Source organism: Telmatherina bonti (genome assembly GCF_933228915.1).
Source record: "Telmatherina bonti genome assembly, chromosome: 1".
NCBI classification, from domain to species: Eukaryota; Metazoa; Chordata; class Actinopteri; order Atheriniformes; family Telmatherinidae; genus Telmatherina; species Telmatherina bonti.
In genome coordinates this window covers 37,949,184-37,966,751 of record NC_136619.1, presented here as the reverse complement: position 1 = coordinate 37,966,751, position 17,568 = coordinate 37,949,184, and the positions used below count along the sequence as shown (strand labels likewise).

The 17,568-nt window shown below is 42.2% G+C and overlaps 1 protein-coding gene across 1 annotated transcript in view; it reads left to right on the top strand.

Annotated features, from left to right (window-relative positions):
- The window catches only part of LOC306756389 (protein kinase C-binding protein NELL1-like), a gene marked incomplete at its 3' end in the record, with an annotated part of 316,128 nt that overhangs the window by 207,860 nt on the left and 90,700 nt on the right, over positions 1–17,568 (top strand). The window contains exon 13 of the mRNA XM_079241118.1: positions 16,646–16,771. Within this exon, the coding sequence (XP_079097244.1) occupies positions 16,646–16,771 (126 nt within the window). The remainder of the gene's footprint in view (positions 1–16,645; positions 16,772–17,568) is intronic.

The following is a 17,568-nucleotide window of genomic DNA, read 5'->3' as shown; positions in this document are numbered from 1 at the left end:
TTTTTGTTTGTTTTGTCTTGTCCAGCATTTAAGCAAGCAGACTGATGTTCTGGATGCTGTGTTCTGCTGAGCAAATTTATTTTGCCAAGGGGAACTTTTATAGATGTAATGATCTCCTTGTATTTCTTGATTCTTATTTTATTTTCCTATTTGTTTTGGATAATAGTTTGTATTACAGAGTTTATGATGCTGGACCCGACCGGAAAGGACAGGAAAGGGGCAGAAAGAGAACAGAAAAGAGAACAGAGAAAACAAAAGAAAGAGATCAATGCATACACGTATATGCACATACATACCCACCTACATATATATGTATATACGCACGCGCACACGCACACACACACACACACATACATACATACATACATACATATATATATATATATATATATATACATACATACCCACCTACATATATATGTATATACACTCGCGCACGCGCACACACACACACACACACACACACACACACATACATACATACATACATACATACATACATATATATATATATATATATATATATATATATATATATATATATATATATATATATATACATATACATATATATATATATATATATATATATATATATATATATATATATATATATATATATATATATATATATATATATATATATATATATATATATATATATGTATACATGGCCCAGCAGGCCCAGGACAGCAAGGGCCGACCCTGCCGGGCGCCGGCCAGACAGAGCGCAGGCCCCGAGAGCAGCCCCCCGCCCCCGCAGGCAGAGGGTACAGCCCACACCGACGGAGGACCAGGATCCCCAGACCACCACCTTGCGGCAGCCAGGTCGCACCCCAGTGCACATCTTCCATCACATACACAAACCCCCCCCCCCCCACCTCTACTCACTCACCCATACCAAGTCACACAAACCCCAACTGACCCCGCCCCCACACACGCTCACACCCAGCCACCCCATCCCTCTACTTCCACCCAACCACATATGCCCCACCAAACACCCCTCCACCCCTCCCCCACCCACAGCCCCCCCTCCAAACTTCACCCTCACTCACACATCCCACTCAGCATATACACCCCCCCCCCCCCCCCCCCCCACACACACACACACCACACACACACACCCTCACCCCTCCAACACAGGCACACCCCATTACATACAACCCACCCACCAACATACCCTGATCATGTGAGTCGTCAGTGTTTTGGTGTTTTGATGTCTAAGTGTAATTAAAACTGGGAGGTGAGCCGAGGCTGGGTGCAGCGATCAAGACCACCTTGATGGCCTTTCTCACCACCCAGCGCCATGTGCACACCTCCCAATACCCTGCCTGTGTGTGATGGGGGGCGGGGAGGAAGAGGGGCCGAGGGATTTCCTCCAGACTCCAGTTCTGAACCCAGTTTTAGTCGTTCCTGCAGGTTTTCTCTGCTTTGCTTCTTCTCAAACGGACTAAATCTTTCCCACAACAACGGGATGCTTCTTCCCACATGGTTGTTAAAGAAATGAGAAACTGCTCATTGCATCTGTTGGGGTTAAATAACTTGTTGTTCGCTGAAAGATAATTGTCAGTGCAGTAATTATCCAATGAGAAGCTCTTACCTATTCGATTAGTTAAACGCAGGTGCAGATTTTTATTATTCTGGTTGGGCCGTCGACATTTTGTTGATACAGACCGGTCGCTGTTTGATTTAGACTCACCCACTTTGCAGAGCTGATTGTGATGCGTGTTTTACTGTGTGCTTTGTGGAAGTGGGTTGTCTTGCAGCTGGCAGAGCAGATGAGAGGCAAGGATGTTGACGGAAACAGATGTGCCGCCTCCTGCATGCCTGATGTATTTCTACAGTCAAATGTCAAATATTGTTTTTGCACGCAGAAGCAAATATGCTGTGATTTGTTTTTGCAGCCATGAAAACAGGAGCTCCTGATATTTTGTGCGTGTTTATGTTGTTGCCAAAATAAATCTCTTGGTGGTTTGGTTACGATAAAATTACAGCAACACCAGAAAAAAGGAGGTTTCAGGAAGAGCTTCATTCAGCAGACTGTTTTGGAGATGCAGCTTTAGTTTATCAACACTTTTGAAGGAATCAGGTTGTTTTTTTGAAAGGATTAGGATTATGATTAGATCTTGGATTAAGTTGGGGTGAAGGCTGAAAGATAACACCAGGATTTTTCCATTATCCAGCATTGTGACGGTTGGAAATGAGATAATTCCTTCTGCACATTAGTCCCTGCTGTAAATGTGCTGCCTGGTATTCAGCAGGTCAATAGTTTGCTGGTGAGAAGATGGTGGATGCTCATGGAAACAGTTTACACCAGTCTAATCAGCAGATGGAGCTTTGTTTAAACATACAGATAAAAATACACAAGTCAAATTTTCACTTTTCAATCTGTTCTAGTTAAAAGGCTTAAATGGCAAATTATGGAAAGTTAACACACGATCATTAACAATTTGTGTTATCCAACATCATGTTGTTTATTTGTCATTACCATGCGATTTCATGTCTTTTTAGATTTTTTTTTTTTTTTTTTTTTGCTTCTAAAAACGTTTTGGTAAATGAAACTTCCAGCAGAAGCAGCAGCAGGCGGGTTGGAGGTGGAAGCTGTAACTAGGCTGATGGGAATGTAGAGGAATTTCCATGTTTGATGGTAGTTTATGGATAAAAGGAAGTGCTATATGCAAACAGTGTCATATTTTTTTTCTTTTTTAACACGTGTTCATGCGGCCTGATGACACACATGGGTGTGCCTGGAACACGAGAGCCACTACGCTGCCTCTCAGCTAGGGACTTCGACCTCTCCTCCTCTTCCTCCGTCCTCCAGCTGCTCTCTGCTGTCAGATGGAACCAGAGGGGCTGGCCTTAATTATGGGGAAGAGGTTGACTGTGACACTGATGCAGGACGTGGCGATGGTCTCCAAGGCCGGGGCCGAACAGGGCACGCCTCACTCCCTGTTGCCTCATCCTGACACAACCAGAACTTTAGCACACCATCTGCTGCCGATGCCCTCCCAACAGTCCCGGGCACAGGGACAAGTAACACTGTGTGTGTGTGTGTGTGTGTGTGTGTGTGTGTGTGTGTGTGTGTGTGTGTGTGTGTGTGTGTGTGTGTGTGTGTGTGTGTGTGTGTGAGAGTGAGAGTGAGAGTGAGTGAGAGAGAGAGAGAGAGAGAGAGTGAGCTGCTCTAACTTCATTCACTTTTCTGTTTCCCCACTGGGTTCCATGCTGACACCATCTACCTCTTAGGAAAATGGGGCACAGCGGCAGCAAAGGAGCACTTAGAAATATTTACAAACAGTTAAAAGTGTGGGAAATTATTATATTATTTATTCAGCAGTTCTTCCAAAGCACAAAGTTATGTTGGATTCATAAAACCTTCAGCTTCATTTTTACATAAAACCCATATTTGCACATTTCCATGACTAAACAGCAGAGAAGGCTCATCATTGAGTCCTGGCTGATGGTTGACCTGTGTGCATTTATACTCACAGCAATGCAGGATGTAATTATACATGCTGGGAATATGACTCGAATGTAAGACAGACAAGTGTATTAAATGCTTATTTTCTCACCTTTTAAAAAGTTTTATTAATATTAGGTAAGGCAAGGCAAGTTTATTTGTATAACACCTTTCATGTACAAGGCAATTCAAAGTGCTTTACATGAAACATTAAAAGCATTACAGAAAAAAAAGCATAAAAGAAAATACAAATAGCAAAATCACAATAAAATCACACTTATTATTATTATTATTATGTGGTTTAATATAATTTGGTTTAGATTAAACATTTTGACAAGATTTAAAATAATAAATAAATGCCTTAAGAAATATTAATACATTTTTTTTTCACTAATTTAGTATTTATTTTGATTTGTACATTCTTGTTAGGTTGCACGTTTCTATTTCAGAGGCTGGAAAACATCATGCAGGTATGAAATGGAAATAGTTTAATGGACAGCAATACCATAAAACACTGGTAGTTTGTATAAAGTCCATGCAAAGCGACATTAGTTAGGAGACGTTTCCTCTGTGTCTGGTTTGGGATCTGTTTTCTGGTTGTCAGATAACACACAGTTAACCCCCCTTCCTGTTAGAATTGTGCTGCTTTTAAATGCAAACGAGTTGCCGTACGTTGTGGTGAATCACACGTGTGTGTGTGTGTGTGTGTGTGTGTGTGCGTGCGCTCTTAATTCTTGTGACACACCTGTCCTGTGAAACAGATGTGAAACATTGAGGCTTTTAAGCCACGTCTTTCTGGAGAAAAAACATCATTAAGTTTCATCTTGAACAACCTGCATCGTGGTTGGGGGGGGGGGGGGGGGATTTCATGTGTCAAATCAAAGCTTTCAGTCGCTGTGTGAACAGCAGTCGGGAATCTCGTACAGTAACTGCATGAAACTGATCCAGCTGAATCATACTCTGCATGTAAAAAGCTTTTCTTCTCTTCGTGCACGGCTGGCATGAGCCACAGCTCTGCCCAGATGTTTGTCATCAAATGCTATGTGGATTATTTCAATAATCCCATTTTGTTCAGATAATGACAATGTTGTTTATTCCCTGCAAGAATTTAGTTGTTTTGTTACAATAGTGACTGCCTCTTATCATTTTTGTATTTAAACTCGTCTGCTTGGACAAATTTCAGACATTTTCAGGCATAATGGTAGCCTTAACAATCTGTTACAGTAGTAGTAGTTAAAGTGGCTTTCAGTAATCCAGACACTGAACAACATCCCTCAGATTTCTTTCTGACAGGAATTCCCTGTCCATGCTGGATGTCTGTCATTCCAAAACAACTGGACAGTATATTTTGTGAGGTATGATGTAATGAAAATGACTCCAGTGGATGTTGTTTATATAAAACATATTGTTGGTGGGAGGATCAGACTTTTTACACGTGTAAATCAAGTTTTCTAATCATAATAATGTAACTTTTTGTCAGTTTAAGAAATGCATAACATTTTACACCATCTGAAGGTGTGTTTTCTACTCATTAAGTTCTGACAACACATAACAAAGTGCTGCTTCGGTTTGCAGAAGTTAGCGGGGTAGATTCTCCGTCATCCCGCTCATGACTGAGAGGCTCAAGAATCCTCTAAGCCTCTCAGTCACGAGCTCTCTTGAAGATGTTTCACTATTTATCTGAAAGGTTTCTTCAGTCCTTCCAAGTGACAGGAATGTCTAAGAAACCTTCCTCCTCTTTTAAACCCAGCAGCAACCTCAATCAAAAACCATCTCACCCAAAGGACAGACCTCCCAAACACAAACTGAGCAGCTTCATCCTAAACGGAGCATGCAGGCAGGCAGGCAGTGTGTTGGGATTGATTGATGTGCATTTCTATTATTTAAAGACCACGACAGAAGCTTAAATTTTCACTTTGCCTTTAAAATCTATATTTTTTTGCCCTTTCATTGTGTTTCTGCCACCCACATAAACTCTAAATGATTTGTGAAAACATCATCTGAACTCCTGAGAACACCCACCATCATCATTTTCCCTCATCACACTGACCTCAGAGTTCGGCATATCAACATGCATCTAATGTAATATCCACATTTAATCATGCAATCACCTTCATTAGTATCATATTAGCATTGTTTTCATGTAGCTGCAGCCTCTGAGTCAGAAAAACAATGAAGCTAATTAAACACTCCCACACTGTTCTCAATTATTTATACCTCAGTATCAGCTAACCTGAAAAATGATCACTGCTTGTCACAAGTGTAATGATGTTTCTCTCATTATAGCTTCCCATCATCATCATTTTGTTTCAGCATCTTTCCAGATGCTTGTTGTTGTCCTGTATCTGTCCTGTTTATATGTTCCCCATGCTGCTTCTGTCTCTTCGGTCTCTTTCTGATGGATCCTGAGTTCAAACTTACCAAATGACCAAAAGTCAGTGACATCATGCAGGTCAACAGTGAGGTATTATTAGCGTTACCTAGCAACTGTTCACTAACACTTAAATATGCCAAATAATTTTAAACATGTTCTTATGTGGACGTGCATATTGGTGTGTCGGTGACTTTCCTGACCTATCTGGATGTTTGTGCTGTGTAGTTTTAATGCTGCAGCATCTTGTCATAAAGAGAGCTCGATTAGCACTTCTCGGTACGATTCGAGATTTCTTTATTTGTCCCACAGCAGGGAAATTTATGGCACAACTGCAGCAAAAAACACACAGAAGAAAAAGCAGCCAGAATTAGGGGTGTCCAAAGTCGGTCCTCGAGGGCCGCTGTCCTGCAGGTTTCCCATGTTTTCCTGTTCCAACACATCTAGCTTCCACTAAATGGATCAAACAGCCAATGACGTGCACAACTGATTAAGCTCTACTACTAATTAATTTGAATCAGGTGTGTCTTAGCAGGGATACATAGAAAACCTGCAGGATTCTGGCCCTCGAGGACCGGAGCTGGACACTTCTGGGCTAGGCATAGACTAAAGTAAGAAAAAATAATATCTGTAGGATGTAAAAATAAAGAGTAAAATGATCCGAATTTATAGTTTCAACTGTAAGTTTTGCTGTATGGACTACAGAGAGGAGTGTGTCTGTGAATATAACGTGTCAGAAATATGTGATATTCCAGGTGTGAAGTGACCCATAAGAGAAGTATAGTGTTATTGTGTGGATGTGCGGTACCTCTCCTTCAGACAGCGTGCATGGAGCAGCTGCTCGCTGAAGGAGCTGCACAGAGCTGTCATCGTGTCCTGTACAGGCTGGGATGAGTTGTTTAACATGGATGAAAGCTCAGCCGTCCTCCTCATGTTTCTCACCACCTCCACTGACTCCAGGGGGCATCCCAGGACAGAGCTGGCCCTCCTCACCAGGCTGCCCATCCTCCTCTGGTCCCGGCTGGCGATATGGTGCTTAAAACAACAGATCTGGTGGAGATCTGACTGCCCGACTGTTTCAGCTTAGTTTAACGGTGCAAAGGTACCAACTGTGTTCACAAGGAACAAGGAATATAATTCTGTTCAGATAATTGGAGCATTGGTTACAGTAGAAAACCCGCTGTGAGCTAAAATTGGTCCATTTCAGCATATAAACCATCATCGAGCAGAGCCAACCAGTTTTATTCGATTCTTTCAAAGCATCAGCGCCTCCATCAAGTCTACTTATTAGAGTCAAATGAACATTATTGCAATGTTTTGGTTTAAAAAAGCACTTTTCTTTTTGTCACATCTGTGTGTGAGGAAGGTAAACTCAGCTTGACTGCATCTAGAACAGGAAATATCTCTGCTGTTTAGTGGTCTAAAGTGTCCTGGGCCCAGACGTTTGCATCAGTGTGTTCCCCAGAGTTGATGCTGGAAGCAGAGTCCTGACACACACTCTGCTATCAGGCTCGCTTTGTGAAGCTGGATCAGGTCGATTTAATTGGTGGACAAACTCTCTCGCTCATTATAGCAGATCACAGACTGATTCTGTTTTGTTTCTTTGATACACACCATGTCTCTGCTTCAGAGGAACAACTGTTTTTTTGTGTGTGAGGGTTATTTTTGCAACAATAAGATTTAAGATCTGCATTTGACAGTGAAACTGAGGAAAGGCACACACTGCTCTGCCTCCTATTGCCTGATGTCTGGACCTTTTTTTCTGTACATAGACGTCTAAGTGCATTGCTCTAAGCCTTGCAGTAAATACACCTGTGAGGAAATTTCCCGAGAACACTCGGAGCACCTGTCATCGAGGTAAAATGCTGCTCTGTGTGACCGAGAGACTGTCACAGTTTCAGGCTTCAGTCTGTCTGCAACTGTCAATGTACAGCTCAGTGAATGGCAGCTTCTTGTTGGAGTTGCACAATGACAGCTAGATTAAACCTTCTCTCTCACAAAGTTTTATTCTTCTGATAGAGAACCATACCGTTCAGTTCCCCAACCCACAGGCTGCTTTCTGCCAGACATGCAGACGGCATGCTTCTTACTGTAGCGGCGCTAATCTGCTCAGCCGAAGCACCGCCTGCTTTGAGCATCCTCGAGAGGGCCACGATAACGGCTGCTGTTCTCTTAATGCATTCTAATTAAATGCATCAGCAGTCCCTTTTTTCCTCCTCTGGTACCAGGAGGGGACGCACAGCATCAGTGAGGTGTGGTCCTGCGCTGCATGTTGATAGCTGTTTGTTTTTTTTTCTATTTGATTTGTTTACGGCGCAGAAAGATAAGTGTACTCCCTCATTTCACCCTCCTGAGGCCTCTGCACACCCTCAAAGTGGAGACGAAACCCCCTTCATGGAAATCTTTTTAAGTCTAGAGGCTATTAAAGGATAATAACAGCTCTTATTCAATTTTGTGACGGTAGTCTTGAGTTACTGCTGCAACAGGAAGAATGGAACCTGTTGGGAGATGTCTACATCCACTTTTCTCCTGGTATGAGAGCAATTCTCCGTTCAGCTTCCAGTACAGTGTGCGCAGAAGGACATTAATGTGTTTTTTTTCTGTAGAGGCAATTATCCTTTCTTCCTGCTCTTTACATGGCTGTGAAAAAAAAACCATCCATGCAGGAAGTAATTCTTTCCTGTCCGTCAGAATTGCAACACATTACAGTCCACCTGCACAGTGAGATCTGAAAGCCTAAAAGAATATTATTAATACTCTCTCTGCATGTCAATAAGATGTTCGAGTACAGTTAGGGCTTCAGCAACTTGCTTAGACTTGGAGGTTTTCTGCTCAGAGACTTGTGCCCTGCACAGTAGGAGATACTGGAAAGAATCTGAAATAAACTGGCAACACAGCAAAACTCAATGAGGTGTGTTTGTTTGGATTTGGATGAAGGTGTTGCAAGTCCGGAGTCAGCACTCTAGTGGCCTCATCAACATCAGTCTCTCTTAGCAAGAACAGAAAGCGGTGTGTTGAGTTTTGGTATTTAAGTGGATTTGCTGACATTTTACCCGAAACACCACAAGATGCAGGGAAACACCAGCAGACTTTCACATCTCTTCCAGAAATTCAAAACATGCAGTGATGGTTGTTTTTGGCATGGGTGGGCCTTTCCTTCAACAGTCACTTAGTTTGTCACTGTGAGCATCCATTTTGCTCCTTGTTATTGCATTCATGATGGCTGGGCAAAATAACCTCCCATGGAGAAAACAGAGTGCCAGGCTACACTCAGAATAACTTCTAACAGACAACAGAAATGTGTCAAACTCCTGGAAAAGCACATATACATGGCGTCTTTTACAGCTTTCCAAACGCAATGCCCATCAGTAAGATATCCTACAGGTCCGACAGATCCTGACGGATGGCAGGACAGGTTCACTTGCTGTGAACTTCATGCGAAAGTGCATTAAACTGCAGTTTCCCCCCTCATCCACTAGGGGTTGCAAAACAGAGCAAATCCCCATAGACTCCCATTTTAAAAAGACCAACTTCACAGCAGAAATGAACATGTTTACAGCCTGGTAGAAAACTCAATTTTTGGTTTATTAGGTCAGGTTTACCTTCATGACTAACTCGCCCGTTTAAAAGTAATTTAATCTCAAAATTTGGCATATTTAGGGGCGTGTCCCTTTGATTGACATGTACCCGATCTCCCGCTTCAAGTAAGAAGAACATAGAACAACCACAGTTTTTAGCCGGTTAAGAAAGTGACTTAGCGTTAGCTAGCTTACCTCCGTTAGCTGGCTAGGTCCTGTTATCTCCAGGTTAACTTGATAAGCGCTTAGCTACAGGCAGCTCGGAGTTCGCTCGATGTCAATCATCCACCATGACTCTCACAGTCTCCCTCTCAGCTTCACCTCTTTGCCCATTTCCAGGCGAGACGACACTCATGAAGATGGCGATGTTAGGAACCGCCCACCGAGCTTCAATTCAGCTCTTCAGAAACCTATGGGTGACGTCAGGGAGCCTCCGTCCATCTTTATATACAGTCAAGAGCTGTGACACATGCAGTCATACAACATTCTTTTGGTGTTTCAGACAGCTAGTCTAGACACCTAGTTCTAACTAAACATCCACTGAAAGTAAAACACGTGAGACAGAATTACATTTTTCCTGAAACCGTTTCAAATTCATGCTACAAAAAAGGTCTGTCGGTTGAAAATAGCGTGTTTTATTTCTCCATCAGTCCATTAAACCCTCAAACTGAACACTTTTTCCTCAGATTCTTGGTATTTATATAAGTAAAAAATGTGAAATCGTTTTACATTACTGTGATCAATGAGACTTAAATTTATTAACTGTTAAATATTTTCAGTCTCTTTCTTCAGTTGCAAACAAATGTTTTTACTTACAGTTGAATTTTTTTATATTTCCCATTTATTGTCAGATTCAGCAGCGCCCTTGTCTAGACCTGCTTACCGACATAATTGGAAAAATACCTATTACTACCAGCCATGTTTTCCTCATTCTGATAATTGAACAAAGAGTGCTGATTACCCATTTATACCATGTGAGAAAAAAAGCTATATGCGACACCTTATCTTCTGTTTGTGCACGTCTGTGTGCTGAATGCAATACTATGCAAGCCTCAATTATTGTGGTTCATAATTACTAAGTGAAACTAACTTTACATGTGAAAATAGAGAGAGGGAGGATGAAGAAGAGGATAGTAGGTACATTGTCTGAAGCAGAGCTGCAGAGATTTTATCCTTTGTTAGGATTCTGATATTTGAGTAAGATGTTCAGTAAAAAATGTTTTTTTTTTTTTTTTATGAGTTTAAGCATCAACTGTACAGGATGAGATGTGTGCAGAAGGTGGAGGATACTGCCAGGCCAAGATGGCACTAACAAGGAGCCTGGCAAAAGGTGGGAAAAAGCAGAACAATGAAAAATCACCGGGATTTAGCTGTGGAGAGCTGAACCTGAGCACATCAAATCACTCTACGATGTTCCTCCGAGCCCAGCAAACCTGCACTGCTGAGGCTTTTCAGACACTCCAGCATGACTACTCTGCCAGAAGAAAGTTTCCATGGAACGCGTCCTCAGTTGCTATCCGAAGGCACTGCAGCATGGGAAATATTGCTGGCGTCATCATCAGGTCCTCAGGGCCTTGGCAGAAGCAGTCAGCATTGCACTCAACAACAGCATATACTAGATCGCCTCCAAGCAGTCCATCACTTTTGTCAGAGCTAGAAACCAAGCACAACATCAGCTAACGTCTTCTCGCCTACTTCTGCAAGTTGGCTTGTGAAGGCAACTTAAGTTCAGGGAATACTTCTGCTTCGCTCCAGATATGGTACCAACGTCAAAATCAACAAGGCGAGTAGTCATAGTGGAGCAAGCTTTGCCTGGGGAAAAACAAATGGAAGAGGCCAACAAGTACAAGAGTGCAAAATATCTCAAGCTGGTGAGTGATGGCTGGAGAGCTGCAGTTAACCAGTCGCTGCACCAAACCCTCAAACTCCTTGAAGCTAAAGGTCACGTATGCATAAGAGCCATCAAGAACACCATAGAGGCTGCTGAAAAAGCAGCAAGATAGCTGTGGAACCATGGAGTAATTACTTGGACACAAGTCAGAGGCTTGTTAATTACAGCCACTAAACTGCAACCAAGTGCAACATGTCAACAACAAATAACAGAGCATGTTGAACAAGGCAAGTTGCTGATACTTAGTGGGACACATGAAGTTGATCTTTGGACAATACCAGCCTCTCCATGTGAGGTTGCACCTGGCTCACTGACCAGGTGAAGATGTCATTGAGGTGTGAGTCAGTGAGGGTCCCACTGAGTTTGGACTTATTGAGGTTCATGATACTGAAAGTATTGTCTTTTCATCGAGCTCTGTTGGGTATTGATATAAACAATGACGAGCCAAAAGCAAAGTGCTGATGGGCCAATTTTTGTCCACTAGCCCCACTTTGGGCACCCCTGTTCTAGAACCTGTGCGCATGAATGGGTTATTTGTTGGGGTGGAGTTAGTGTTGGTTAAAGTTAATTGGAGTTGCTTTTGATAGAAAGTTAAGATTAAAGGACTTTAGTACTTTGTTGCTTTCATGAGCTGCCTGCTCATAACAGTATTGGCCACTAGTCTGAAAAGGTTTTCAGGTGTGGAATAATTGTTGGTGATATTTTTCTTAGACATCCTGATGCTGATCTTTAGTTGTTTTTTAGTGTCAGTTTGGACTGTAAAATGATGGAAAACAAAGCAACAGTACCTTTAAATAGTTTATTTTTGACACTCTTGTATTAAGATCGCTCCCCCAATTTCCTCATTTTAACAAAGTATAGTGTGAAATTCACCATATATTGCATCATTTATAGTAAACATTTGTAACTTTAAGATGTATTGGTGGTGAGGGAATGCTCTCATGAGGTCCAGTTTTACATGGCTCCCATTCAATATCTGTCTTATTCAACAAACGCTGGGCTGTCGACAGCTGTGTACTGCACGCCACTGACTATCCATAAGACTATCTATCCAGACACATTTTAAAGAAAGAAAGAAATCAAAATGTGCCTTTGAGAGGCAGCAGGATTGAAACAACGTGACGGACCTGCTGCAGCGGCCGAGTCCTGGCCCACATTTCCTACGTGTCGGCTCACACTGTTTGGGGTTATCTGAGTGAGGAAAGTAAAGGAGTTTCCAACAGAAGGTCACAGTATTGTTGTTGGATTGAAAGTTGTTTCCATTAACTTCTACATGAAGAGGTTAACCACACACATACACACACCTGCACACACACACCAGCAAGCGGAATTCAGCCATTCTTCTTCATTGCTTCACCACATCCAAACACTTGACACTCACACTCAGTATTTATTTCTATTTCCCTTTCCATGCACACAAACACACAGAGAGGGTTGAGCTAGAACAGACGTGTGTATATACACACACATGCACATGCAGAGTCCTATCCTGTCTTATATTTAGCTGTACCCCCACCCAGTCCTGACCTACATCAGAGCATGAATAAAGCAGCAGAGATGCAGAGAGGGAGCTCAGAGGGGGAAGAGGAGGTCTAGGGGGGAGGTGGTTAAAGGCAGGGAGGAGGCAGAGGGAGATGCACACACACACACACATACAACAGCAAATCCAGAAAAATGAATTTCCCCCTGTGTGAAATGACAGTTCCAGTTCTGTCAGCAGACCTCACCTGCAACAATGCTCCCAGAGGATGCAGCAGAGGGCGAACATGCACACGCACACACACACACACACACACAGCAGCAAACACAAGACACACAGGACCTTGGAGCAAGGGAGATCAAAAAGCCTCATCATGCCTGAGATTTGACACTACATTCTTTTCCCACCTATAATGAAAGCTGACAAAAGCAGCGAGTTCTTGACTTTGAATTATTGAGGCCATGTCGGCGACATCGCAGGGCGTCTGTCATCACCCTTGAACGATGCTTTGGCGCCTTTTGCCAATAAAGGATAATCAAATGAGTGGCTTTCAGGGTGAAGTAGTCCTTCAGATGAAGATAGAAATGGACTCCGGTACTGTTTTACCACCTCGAAACACCTAAATAAGCTGCATGTTTTTGATGTAACACATCGACCTCTCTTGTGCTGAAGGCTGCGGTCTGTCTCTAGCTGACCGTACAATCCAACACTTCTACTGTACACTCTCTAAGGATGAAAATTACCAAGGAAAAAACCTCTGGGTGTTGCATATAAATCAATTACATACATCATCTGCATGCATTCTGTTGTAAGGGGGAATATGAGCCTAACACCTCAAAGCTGGAACGTATTTATCCAAGAAGAGGATATGAACATTCTCCCCTCTCTCTCTTTCTCTCTCTCTCTCTCTCTCTCTCTCTTTTTCCCTTAAGTGTAGCATCCAGAGTCCCTTAAGTGGTGCAAAGGCTTGTTAGCCTCAGGAATCTGGTTCTCTGCTGCACACAAATACAGAAATATTCTGCATTGTACGTATACACAAGTGGGCGTATAAAAATTTAGGCCCCTTTGCGTAACACCTCCCTTGTGTTTCAGATGCCATTTCATCAGCGGCCATACAGCTCAGCTAATACGCTCCTGAGCAGCGAGTTTTAATGCTTATACAATGTCTTTCAAGCTACATTAGGAAGAGAGATTCTCTGTATGGAGAGTGGATGTAATTCATCATATTAGTTATACATTATGGGTGTCGGGGGAGATGATGCTCTTCGTGCTTTTCTCACTTGTCCTCAGTTGGTATGTCCTTACCTAATAAGCCGTTTCTTTCCCATTCTTTCTGTTTAACCTCCTTTATTGTCGTAGTCTGCTGCTCCTCTGCATTCATACTTCTTACCTTTCATAGCACTCGTTGCTGTTGCTTCAACCAAACAACAAACTATAGTTTATATAATGTAAATATCAACCACCTATCGAGAAAAAATGTTTCCTAACCAGTCAGAGTAGCTGTAGTGCCGCCAGAATGTCCGTCCACCATTTATTTCTCCAAGTTGAGTTGCATTAAGCGGTTAAATTTGATAAAGTTCAGAACTTTTGTGCTTAACAGCATGCCTGGCACCACATGCTCTGTACAGCCAGAGGAAAGCACTTTTATTAAGATTCACAAAACCTTTTAACACTTGAAATAGGTCATTAAATGCCAATGGAATAGTTGTCATGGAGACATGCTTATGAATGCAATTAAAACACTGTTGTCGGTTGTACTGACTCCAGACCACGTTACAAATCCTCCACATAGAACATGAGCTTTACCACGCCGAAGTCAATAACGTGGACATTAACAGTCCCATGAGTCCTCGCTTCACTGACTAAAAAACTGTCCACAGAGAAAGTAACCGTCCTCACGCAATGCTATGCTACATCTGCACAGAAAGAGGCAGCAATTGCTGAAAAAGGATGTCATGCAATAAAACAAACAAAAAAACAAACATAACATGTTTTGTTGGTTGATCTTATGCGGAGTAACTTGCTTAAACATATACTTTCAGTCAACACGTGTGTACTGCGGGCAGAAGTGAAATTTGGACTCAACTTTATTTAATCTTTTAGTATTCAGGCGTTGCTTTCTGTCAGTGAAAGTTGTGATGGTGCTATGAGAGCTTGTGTTAAGGAGTAAATACTCGATGGCCACTTTATTATGTCCATTTTGTTGGAACCATCCTTTTCCTTCAGGACTGCCTTGATTCTTGGTGTCATGGATTCAACGAGGTGTTGTAAACATTCATCAGAGATTTTGCCCCATGCTGACATGAAGCACCACACAGTTACTGCACACCTGTGATGAGAATGTCTTGTTCCACCACATCCCAAAGATGATGTGAGCGTTGTGACATGGTGCATCATCCTGCTGGAAGTTTCCATCCAGAGGGTCATAAAGGGATGGCCATGGTCAGCAACGATATTTGGCTAGGCTGTGATGTTTTAACAATGCACAGTTAGTACTGAGGGGACAAAAGTGGGCCAAGGAAATACCTCCCAGGTACACCATTACACCCTCCGGCCATTGCAACAAGGCAGCATGGATCCATGCTTGTGGTTGTTTGTCAGATTCATAGCCTGTCATCTGAGTGTGGAGCTGAAATGGAGACTCATAAGACCAGCAACATTTCTCCATCTTCCATTGTTCAGTTCTGGTGTGTGTGAGTGTGAGTGTGAGTGTGAGTGTGAGTGTGAGAGAGAGAGAGAGAGAGAGAGAGAGAGAGAGAGAGAGAGAATCGTAGCCTGAGTTTCCTGTTCTTAGCTGACAGGAGTTGCACCCGATGTGGTCATCTGCTGCTGTAACCCATCTGCTTTGTTTGACATGTGTGTATTTTGCACATTTTGGTTAGAACCGGTTGTTATTTGACTTCCTGTTGTCTTTCTATTATCTCCAACCAGTCTGTCCATTCTGTTCTGACATAAACAAGGCGTTTTGGTCCAGACAAACTGCTGCTCGGTGGATATTTTCTCTTTTTCAGACCATTCTCTGTAAACCTTAGAGATGGTTGTGTGTGAAGGTCCCAGTAGATCAGCAGTTTCAGAAGCACTCAGACCAGCTTGTTTGTCACATGTCAGCTTATTACATGACTTTATGCAAATTAAAACCAAATTATTCAAAATTAGAATTACGAGGTTTAAAAAAAAAAAAGCATATCCTGAGCTGCACTGGCGACCTGTCCAAGGTGTACCCCGACTCTCACCCAAAGACTGCTGGGATTGGCTCTATCTTCCCTGCGACCCTTAATTGGACTAAACTGTTCGGATAAGGAAAAAAAACATGTCAAATCACCTTTCTTCCTCATTTATAAGCTCAGTTTGAACTTCAGGAGGTCATCTTCACCATTTCTACATGTGTAGATGGGCTTGGTTGCTGCCATGTGATTGGCCAATTACCTACTGGTGTTGACCCGAACAACTTTATGGTGAATCCGTGATTCTTTCCCTTGTCATTCATTCTCAGTTAAATAATCTAATGTGACTAATGAAAAGACCTGGTGAAAGTTGGCTGATTGTATCTATTATATCTCTTTCATGTAGGAGGGACTGAGAAGTTACATTCTGTAATTCTGTAAAAGATAAAAGCTGATTAAAAGATAAAAACTTGCCTTCTTGTAAGCCAGATTGTTCCATGCAGAAGCTCATCCTATGGATAAATTTTAGTTGTGCAGCAGTCTAACAACTCTAAACAACGATAAGACCCTTCATATGAGACTTAATTACTTAAGTGCTGATGAAGCACTTGACCAGTTGCATCCACATGCTTTAATCAGTGGCCTAAGGACTGAGTTTTGTCAGGGAGGTATTAATCCCGTCTATCTGCTCTGTTTGTCTTCAGATATCGATGAGTGTGCAACTCAGATGCATTACTGTCAGTCCAACACGGTGTGTGTCAACCTGCCCGGCAGTCATCGCTGTGACTGCTTACCAGGATTCATCAGGGTGGACGAATACTCCTGCACCGGTACGTCTGCATGCACTTACTGGGACACTTACTGATAGAAATGCATTTAATAAAGGAATTTCTGTTAGTAGAGTTTATCTCTGAATTGACATGTGTGGTTCATGTTTTAAGCTTTCAAGCTTCTTTTCTGCAGAATTTGTTCAAAACTGTAAATGTGCTAAACTTGCGATGTGACAGTTTAGCAATTACAAGCATGTGCCGAGTGATTTCTATAACTGCTTTGAAGGCTTCTCTTTCTGTTCATAGCAGTTCTGAAATCCTCTTTACACTTTACAATGTAGCTGTGGTGCTTCTTCTGTGAAATATTTTGCTTAGGCTTGGAATCAAAGAGAGCCACAGTATGAATCTCAGAAAGTCCTGTAATCCTCTGACTTTTTTATTTAGCGGCACCAGCAGGTTGCCATTTTGCCTCAGTGTGAAATGTCTCAACGATTAATGGATGGATTTCTGTTAAATCCAAATCCGTGATTATCCTTTGGGCAGCAGTCTTTCATTTGTAAATAGCAATAACATCGTCAAACACCTGACTTTCCTTGCGGCGTCATGTTGAAATAAAGATTTCCGTCTGTCCAGATCATCTTTTCAGGGCCAAACATTCGTAAAAATAATCGCCTTCATTTAAGCCTTGGCTTATTTTTGTGTTGAGTTGATATTAGGAAATGTTAGCAACAAATATTTACAAAAATTATAGCACGTTTTCATAATAAAGCAGCAAGGCTGATGTAAGTAAGCTGCTGTTATAGCTGCAAACCCTGCTGATGAGAGAACAAGGCTGCGGTTGAGCTGCTTTTACCAAC